This window comes from Pocillopora verrucosa, chromosome 4 (assembly GCF_036669915.1).
Source record: "Pocillopora verrucosa isolate sample1 chromosome 4, ASM3666991v2, whole genome shotgun sequence".
Classification (NCBI taxonomy): domain Eukaryota; kingdom Metazoa; phylum Cnidaria; class Anthozoa; order Scleractinia; family Pocilloporidae; genus Pocillopora; species Pocillopora verrucosa.
The window spans coordinates 5503366-5512566 of record NC_089315.1 but is presented as its reverse complement, the minus strand read 5'-3'; the positions used below and the strand labels follow the sequence as shown (position 1 = coordinate 5512566).

General features: G+C 39.8%; 1 protein-coding gene and 1 long non-coding RNA gene across 2 annotated transcripts; one reads left to right on the top strand and one right to left on the bottom strand.

Moving 5' to 3' along the window:
* Positions 1 to 1740: 1740 nt before the first annotated feature.
* Positions 1741 to 7863, bottom strand: LOC131794705 (transcriptional repressor p66-alpha-like). Its single transcript, XM_059112243.2, is given in 4 exon segments — positions 1741 to 3390; positions 3393 to 4864; positions 6693 to 6861; positions 7289 to 7863. Coding segments are annotated over 3 exon segments (2250 nt in total). The 5' UTR covers positions 6860 to 6861; positions 7289 to 7863; the 3' UTR covers positions 1741 to 2779.
* Positions 7516 to 8932, top strand: LOC131794706 (uncharacterized). Its single transcript, XR_009341004.2, has 2 exons — positions 7516 to 7650; positions 7789 to 8932. It is a non-coding gene; the product is annotated as an uncharacterized lncRNA (long non-coding RNA).
* Positions 8933 to 9201: the final 269 nt, after the last annotated feature.

Here is a 9201-nt window from a genome sequence, read left to right as displayed (position 1 = left end):
TATGCAGTAGGAGATGACAGCCTTTGAATATATCTAACGTTTTTCTCCTTACTGGCTTTTTATAAGTGGTTTTCGTGGCAAATGTTTTGTTGGCGTTTCTTCGAAAACTTGTGCACCACCGTACCCCTGTTTGATAACCAGCCTCACTTTTTTCAGTCTCGTGGTAATGGGTGTATCACATAGAGTGGAAGAATGCGAAGGTAACGGGCACGATCAGATGTTGGTCGTTTTTCGTAACTGCTGATAATGAAATTCACACACAACGTTTCCTCGTCCCACCATTTCAGTATTTAAGGCCATTATTCTTTCTCTACGAGCAGAGCTATGGCGTATTTTTTTCTCTCAGACAATAAACATTTTCGCTGGGCGGTTTGCCTACGGAAGAGGCGATACAAACAAGTGCCATGATAATAACAGGGGCCTACGAAGTTAGTAGCCATGTTAAGAACGCTCAACTTTAATGCTAAAATTAACACCTGTGGCCAAAATCCTTTTTTCGTTCGGAGAGATATGTTGCAGTGCAGGTTCGAAACAGACTTTCCTGAAAATGGGAACCCTATCTCTCGATGCTAAGGCTTATCCCCGCGAAATAAAAACAAACAATATGAAATTAAAAAATGCCGCCATATCGCTGCAATCGTGTTACTAAGTGTTACTATGGAAATATTGTTATTCCCATTCCTCTTCGGGCGTAAATTTTCCCGCGCGTTACATGCATGCGCACTTATTTTGCCGCTCTGTCTATGCTCTAAACTCCCATAGAGCACGCTCTTTCAATCAATGACTACGCACGTTGTATCCGAAATTTGTTAAACGACTACCTGAATGAATGCTTCGCTCACGAGGTAGCAAAACATGGTCGTTTTTTTCCTGTCGCTCTTATGAGGGGCTAAGGCTCACCTTCTCAACTCTACGGTGGTCAATTTAAGTTATCGACTCGGTCATACTAAACTATCTTGCCTACACAGATATTCTAACAGTTACCATTTCAATGAATGTTTGGTCATAACTCTCCAAAAAGGAGCGCTGTAAGTTTTTAATGAAGAGTCCATAGAGGGAGCGAGCTGGTCCGACCACCGTAAGCCAGCCGGAGAGCAGTGCCTTCCTTGGGGAAGACTATTCTGAGGAAAAGGCTTTAAGTAGAGTCTTCCTTTAAATGAGCCAAAGGCAAATGTCCGTCCCTGGCGTTAGTTACGTTTAACACCTTTCCAAGGTTCATACGTTTCTTTGTTCATTTAAATGACCGTAATTATTCCGCCGACCATTTTTCTTACTGTTTTGAAAATTACCTCTCATCAGCCGAGAGCGTGGGACATTAGCGCTATTGGCGAAATCTTGCATGCTTACAAACATTCCTCAACTATCGGGCGTTGGGAGCAACCATAGCTTCACTAATTTAAAAAAGTTTTCCCTTCCCTCAGAATTAAAAAAAAAAAAAAAAAGAAAAGAAAAGAAAGTAGAGAAGAACGCACAAGTGGCGAGAATAGCTTGCATATTAATTGGGGGAACATCAATCGATCCAACACCAAATTCTCAAAGCAGAAATTTCAAGAAATGTACGGCGAGCAGTTGGGAGAACTTTCATCGCGATATTGAGAGTGGAAAGGTCAAAGATCTAGAACGGTGATTGATTCCACAAGTAACTAAGTACCCCATAGTCTCCGATCCTACTTAATGCTCATTCCCTTTCAGGACCACAAATCGTTCTAGCAACACCAGTTAACGAACAAAGTACAGTTTTAAGACTTTATTTATACTACAGTTTGTTATCTCTGAAGCAGTTGCTTTTGATAATAAATAAATAAATTGAAATGTCCATATTTTTATCGACAGGAAATAGAATATTCGGTGAAAGATTCAAATATAATAGCAATTTGTCTAATAAGAAGAGTTTGAGGTTATTTCCCAGAATACAGCCTAAATACCTGGTACAGCTACACCCAGAAGTAATTTGGACAGTCTGCCCAAAGAAGAATCCACCCTCCTGCACACCTTCCTATACCCTCCCTAAGCAGACCAACAAATCCACCTTGATTAGAGCTACCCTTAAGCTGTGCAAAAAGTTGTGATTTTACTCCAACTGTTGTTTATCTGGCTTTACACTCCTATGGGCATTAATATCTAACAAAGTTGTAAATAGGACTAAACTTACATGTATGCTAGATAGAAATTGTTTGCACAATAAGGGATGCTGTTAACTGCTTTAAGTAGAGCTCCATCATTGAAACCTAAGATTTGTAACTCTAGGGGGCTGGACATCTTCCACAGGAAACAAAAATTTTATCGCTCTTTGTGCAGTACAATGCACTGAAAGATTTCTAGGAAGCAGGATGGTGAACAAAAATTGTCAATTCAAGATAGAGTCTATAATTAAAGATAATTTTATACATGTTTCTTTTATTTACTATGTTAAATAGTTATTTCTTTACTTGAGCCTTACTTAAATGAAGCACCATCCACATACCATTGAAAAACAGCTAGTCAGAATTAACTGAACTAATATATTTGGAGAGAAAGTACCAGGCTTTCAGTCCCTGTGAAATATTGGAGAATGTCAAAACCTAATTTGATAGTACCTCAGTATCAAAGTCAAAGAAGAAAAACATCTACCTTCCCATCAAATACGCAACTGGTGATCTACCCTGGAATCATTGATTGTCCTCTTATTTGCCTAAACCTGTTTCTACTAAGATCAATATCTGGAAGTATAGAAGAATATTGTGAAAAGTGGTGCTTCAATTCAACAAGGCTCAGGTATTACCTCCTTTAAATCTATACACTAGATTCTACTAGAGCCATAACCAAGAGTTGGTGTTGGCAAAGAAGGAATCATGTCCAGCAAGTATTGTCTATCAGAGTCTGACACATAGCTATGATGATGCTGTGGGTTGCGAGATCCAGAGTGATGGTGCTGACTTATATATGGATGCCATCTGACATCAGCTTGCTGTCTCGCTGCAGCTTCCAACTCCTGGTGTTGCTGCTGCAAGTGCTGTTGCTGCAGTTGAAATAACAGTGAGTTGGTGTGAGGCTGATGGTGGTGGTACAGTGCTGGTTGAACTGGTTGGTGATGATGATGCATGATAGGTTGGTGATGTGCAATGTGGTGACGTGGGGGTGCAGGTGCTAGAGGAGGCTGAGGAGAAGACTTCTGACTTTGGTGATGAGGCTTAGGTGCAATTTGAGGGGTATCATTAATTTTTTGCTCAATCTCCTGTTCCTGCTTAAGAGCTTTCAAGAATGCTGCCTTCAAACGAGCAGTGTGTTCTGCTTTAAGCTCTTTCTTCACATTGACAGTGCTACACTTTTCACACACAGTTACCAGCTCTGAGTCCTTGCCCGGCTTATTTGTCCAAGAAGGTGAGAAGTCTGTGTTACAACGTGAACAAACTTTGGGTTTATCAATTGCTCTTGCAATGGAACATTATGTTTTCCCTTGGCTTCTTTAGCAGCCATAACATCCACCACAGACTCAAGCCCAACCAAAAGCATGAAGTCTTGGCTGCCAAGGCTTGGAATAAATGACCATTCAGGAGGAGGTGGCTTTGGTGGTGGTATCTGAAGAAGTGTCCTTTCCAACTGCTTTCGTAGTGCCATCTTGGCTGCAGCTTGTTTCCCACCTGGACTTTGCTGATGAGAACTACTAGGCAAGTGATGCTGAAATGACACATATCCACTACTGGCTGGGAGGCTGCTAACATTGTTGGCTCTGACAGGGGTAGGGCGGACAGGGGCAGGCTGATTTGCTGCAGAATATGCTGGACTGCCTCTGCCTCCACTGTGGGGGTACAGAGGAGTAGGCTGAATTAGATTTGCCATGCAGGTGACAACATTTTGCAGATCTGCAATTGCAGATGATCCAGGTTTTGAATGTGACTGAGTTGAATGTTGATGAATGGACTGCTGCACTGCAAACTCTTTCAGGGTCTGGGCTGCAGGACCTAAAAATTTTGAAGATCCAGAGTTTGAGGACTGTGATTGAGCATTACTACTTCCTTTTGGAAGCAGCCTTGGCTGTCCTGGAACATCCCTGGGTGGATGGAAAGTAGAAGTGGCTAGTACTGTTGAGGCCTTCAAAGGTGGTGGGGGAGGAAGATTCTGACCTTTTTTAGGTGGAAGCTGCATAGAGGACTTCACAGGTTGGGAAGAGGCTCCTTGTGTCTGTACCTTCTCCACATTTTCTTTTTGAAATTTGGAGCTACCTTTGACATCATTTTGTGCAGCATGTAGTTGTTTCAACAAGAGAAGTTTGGCTTCTTCTTGCTTCAGTTCATTTCTAAGGTGTGCAATCAATTTTTCTTTAGCTTGAAGATCATCATCATTTTCATCAGACAAAGGGGAATCTGGCCTCGAACCATCACTAGTATTACCATTAGTGATTTTGACATCACCCTTGACCTCACCATTGTTCTTTTTCCTGCTGTCCAAAGAGGATAGCTTTGGTATTTTCAAGAATTCAACGATACTTTCCTTAGCTCTGTGGGATATCAAAGGTTTTCTCTCAACCCCATTTGCATTTGCAGATGGTGTGCTATTCTCCATGTTGCTTGTCTCCTTTTTGTTAAGTTCTTTCACAGAACTCAAACCCAACTGTGCTAGGAGATCCTCCTGGGAGATACACTCATCCAAGTCTGAATCCTTCCTTTCTACTTTTGGCTCTGTAGCAACCTTAATTTGTTTAGAATCCTGTTCAAGGGATTCTGTTTGATTCGCTTGCAATTTGCTTTTTACAACATCAGGGAATGTTTCTGCCTCCTCCTTTTTTACAACAGGTTCCACAGTGTCTGTCTTAAGTTCCTTGTCTGAATCATCATCAGATGACGAAGATGATATTACAACTAGTTCACTGTCTTTCTTTGTTGACCTGCCAAAAGAAAACAGTACCATTTTTGCATGGATGCGCATATCTTTAAAAATTCAAACTAGCTGTTTAGCATGCTGATAGTTATCCTTCTTAAAAGGCTCCAAAATATTGAAGTCCATGGGCTAATATTAGCACAAGTCCTTCATAAAGCTCACTACACAAATCTGTTCTTTGTTAAACTACTTCTTTTTATCTAAGGGGTTACTTTAGAATTTGCTCAGTTTCCTCACCAACTGGCTAATTTAAGTACTAGTTTAAGATTCATTTAGTTCATAGTGTTCCAAATAAATTTTCACTCAGCTTTACTTCTATACAAATTTTCATAGTTCAAAGCAAAATTCCTTGCAAAATATCATGTTTGTGGTTTTGATATTAAAGCTTTCATTGAATTACAAGTGAGGGTTACAAGTGAGGTTCTCAACACAAAGTCACGGAAGATAATTTTGTATTAACTAGTGCAAAGATCTCAAAACACATACATGCATGACAAAAAGGTCCCAAAAAGGTAAATGTAACAGAACATTGAGAATATATATGAATATAATCTCTTACTTCAACTTGTAGTAGTTGCTCAGTGGCATAAGTACACAGTTGTACAATAACAAAGATACCTGAACCTAAAGCCCTTTGGAACTTTAGACTAAGTTGAGTTCAAACAATCAAACACAGCCTTGAAAATTAACAGTTCAGTTCATAGTTTGACATATGGTACCCTAACATTCAACAAGTAACATCACTGGCAAAGCCATTACAGGAGCAAGAAATTATGAACTGATGTACAAATGAGAGCTTAAAAATAAAGATAAATAAAAATACCCAAATTCTGAGTTATCAAACTAAGCATTTCTTTTTCCTAATTGTAGACTACACTACTTTCATCTAACATTCGAACCCAAAACATTATCTATGAGCTATTTAATAGAGACCAGTTACATATGGCTGTGTCAAATTTGAAACTTTCAATTATCTATTTGGAGCACAGAAAAGATTGAGTATAGTGGTTAACTCTAGCAACAACCAAACTGTAACCACTGATAACTGGAACGTGGTTTTGGTGAGAGATTAGAAGCCAGAGAAAATGAATTCTACATGTATTTGAAACTTTACAAAGTCCCTCAAAAAGAAAAATGCGAGGAACATGCAAGAAAAGCTGTGATGTGATGCACAATTAATTGACATTGGACAAGACTGGCATCTGTTTTTATGCTTTAGGGTTATTTAACGGAAAACGAATCATCTTTTCAGGATGTGATGAATGACTCAGAAATTCAGACAAGCATTTTAAAAAGACAAAAGACCACCGAGATGAGGATCTTTGAAAGGAAACGACTTGAAACCCTTTTAAATTTTATAAATGAGTTGAGCACGATTAATCTGAAACGATAAGAGATTTCTATTTCAAATTCCGTTCCTACGTGTTCCATCCTTAAATGAAAAATAACATGACAGAAGATATAACTATCCACAGCAAGGGTCGATCTTTAATATTCTTAAGAAAAAGGCTTTGTCAAGACGCGATTAAAGGAATTACTCAGTATGTTGGCTCGTGTTGCAGGTGTGACGTTAAGATTAAGGCAGCACAAAGACGAACTCGAGTGGAAGATGTTCATTAAGCAAAGGAATTATGAAGCCATACATTCGACAGCAAATCAAAAAAAATTCATCAAGTATTCGACAAGACACCTTTTCATTACAACACGTGTATACCGGTAAGATCGTGCAAACCACATTTCCTCATCATCATAGCGTTAGATTCCTCAATTCGATTTCAAGGAACATCAAATTATTCCACAGTATTATTTTTGAGGGAAGAATAAATTTTACTCACTTTGAGTTTTGCTCGTCGCTGGATTCGACTGTTTTTTTATCCAAAGCCATGTCAACTGATGATTGACCCTGTTCGCCAGTAGTACAACTGTTTACATCATCTTTCTCATCGGAGTTTGGCGATAATTTTATTCGCTTGGAACCCTTTGATACAGCTTGTGATGCCATCCCTATTTATACAAGATATTTCCAAGTTAGAGGTTATCTTGGAAATTTTACGATTCGACAGAACTCACATAGAATTTTGAATCATAACAAAGACAGTGATCTCCCATAAATTTGCCGGCAAAATGTAGAAACAGCGGCTTTCCCCGCGTGACAGCCTACGTTGTAGATTTCTTTACCTACCGATAAAAAGTGAAGCCAAATACTTTAAATACAAAAATGCTGAAAAATAACCATGACCAAAAGCCATAATGACCAAAATATGGTCCTTCGTTTGCGGTATTTCTCAGAGTAATAAGAATTTGGCGCCAATGCAATATGGCCGACACGACACGAGCTACTTGTAACGGAAGAGACACCCGCCGCTCAATCTGTAAAATTTTTCGCCGCTATTCCACTGGCGATGGTGAAAATAATTCAAACCAAAAATACCTTGTTCTCTGTTGAGGTATTTTAAGAACAAAACTCCACATTCACAAGATAGGAAGCTCTATTCGTCCAGTTGAACGTGACCGACTCGAGGACGAGGCTGGCACAAAATTATAATTTGTGCAGCGAATGGTAAAAAAAGTGATTATTCAGTCTGCATTGAACAGCGACAGTAGATTGCTCGAGCAGTTTCTGTTTCCGTTCTTCGATTTGTGGTTACTTGGTGGACCTTTCTTCGTCGAGGAAGGCTGTAAAGATAATTCACGAACTTCAGAGACCAACTGAAAACGGAGTTCCTTTCATTCGAAAGCCATGTGGTGTTTTGCAACAGCGGACACGACACATACAATGGCGGTGAATTGAAGGTTAGTCGTTCGTTGAATTATATTGAATTGCGCCCTTGCCCGGCTGAATATGGTTATAAAATAAACTGTGAATCCTCGTGGGACTTGATACTCGAAAGTGACACCGAAAGCCTTTCTTGATTTCCTCTTGGCGAGCAGAAAAGTATTTGGGATTTTCAAGCAACAGAGGCAGGGGCGGGAACATGAAATCAAACGCCACACAACCTTCTGATAGACGTGTGCACAAAGAGTCGGCTCCCACACCCGCTGCGTTGAAACGACAACCTGTCAATCAGCTGCTAAATAGACCAATCAAATTCTGGAAAACGCTATCAGATCTTCTTGTTGCCTGGGCGACGAAGCTGTACAGTAAAGGGATGACGTAATGGACTTGACATCCGGGAAAGTGGTCAAACCGGTTTGACAAGTTTATGTGCAGGTGTTATTGGCAGTACTCGTGACGTTTACTAATCCACTTATGATAACACCTTGTGATTGGTTGGATGCCGTTGGGTAATTGGCGGCAGGCAGTAAAAGACTCGATAAACAATCAGTAATCTTTCCTCGCCTTGCCACAAACAAAAAGTACCGAAGTAGTTGAACTGTTACCACTTGGCAATGATGCAGGAAAGAGGTGCTGCACCCCTGGCAGCCCAGATGGTACTACTTGTCGTTTTCATCACAGAAAACTCATCACTTACTTTAGAAAGGGTGATTCCCCTTTGAAATAAAAAGCTTCAGTGTTCATGATCATGAGGGGTGTACATGGGCCATCCCAACTTGGTAGATTCTTTGCACCCAACCCCAGCCAAATTGTACCCTTCTGCAGCCTTCGGTATTGCTACTACATGATTTAAAGTGGTTGTACACATTTTTGTGAAAACTTGGTGAATGTCAAAATTTTGTTACAAATGCAGGAAAATTGCACGGTAAGTGACCCGGAAAAAGACGAGCCGGTCAATTTTGTCAATTGACAGGTGAGGATTTTCGAAATGCTTCAATTGTTTCTCAAAACGAAAGACTTGTATCCCTCAGTAAACTGTACTGTCGCACGAGATGTACTTTCACGTCACATGTATAAACTCTCCGTGGAATTCGAAAACTTAATTTATGCGAGGACCAGAGAACGTTGTCAATATGCAATTGTTTGCTTTCAATAAGTCATTATACGCACGATTGATCAGTGAATGTTCATTGGATACTTAACCACTAAAAACAACAATGCTTGTCAATTTCAATTACTTTTGTTTGGGATTTGTAAATGATATGGCTTTCCGTATTAAATTTGAAATGTCAATCCAAATATAGCACATTCAGTAAACGTTCGAAAATTCACGCCTTCGTAACTGTCTCCAAATATTTTTGTACTTTTGAATGTTGCGAAGCCTTCCTAAAGCCATTCGATTTTAAGTTCAGCCAAGTCACGGAAATCAGTGAAATTCGCAAACACAGCGTTTTTTTTAAATTTTTGTTACTAAATGTCAAGTGCAGAGTCACCTTTCTCTTTTGAAGATTCGGAACATTGCGAGGAAAAGATACTGTAGTACGACAGAGAAAAAAAAGAGATAACGA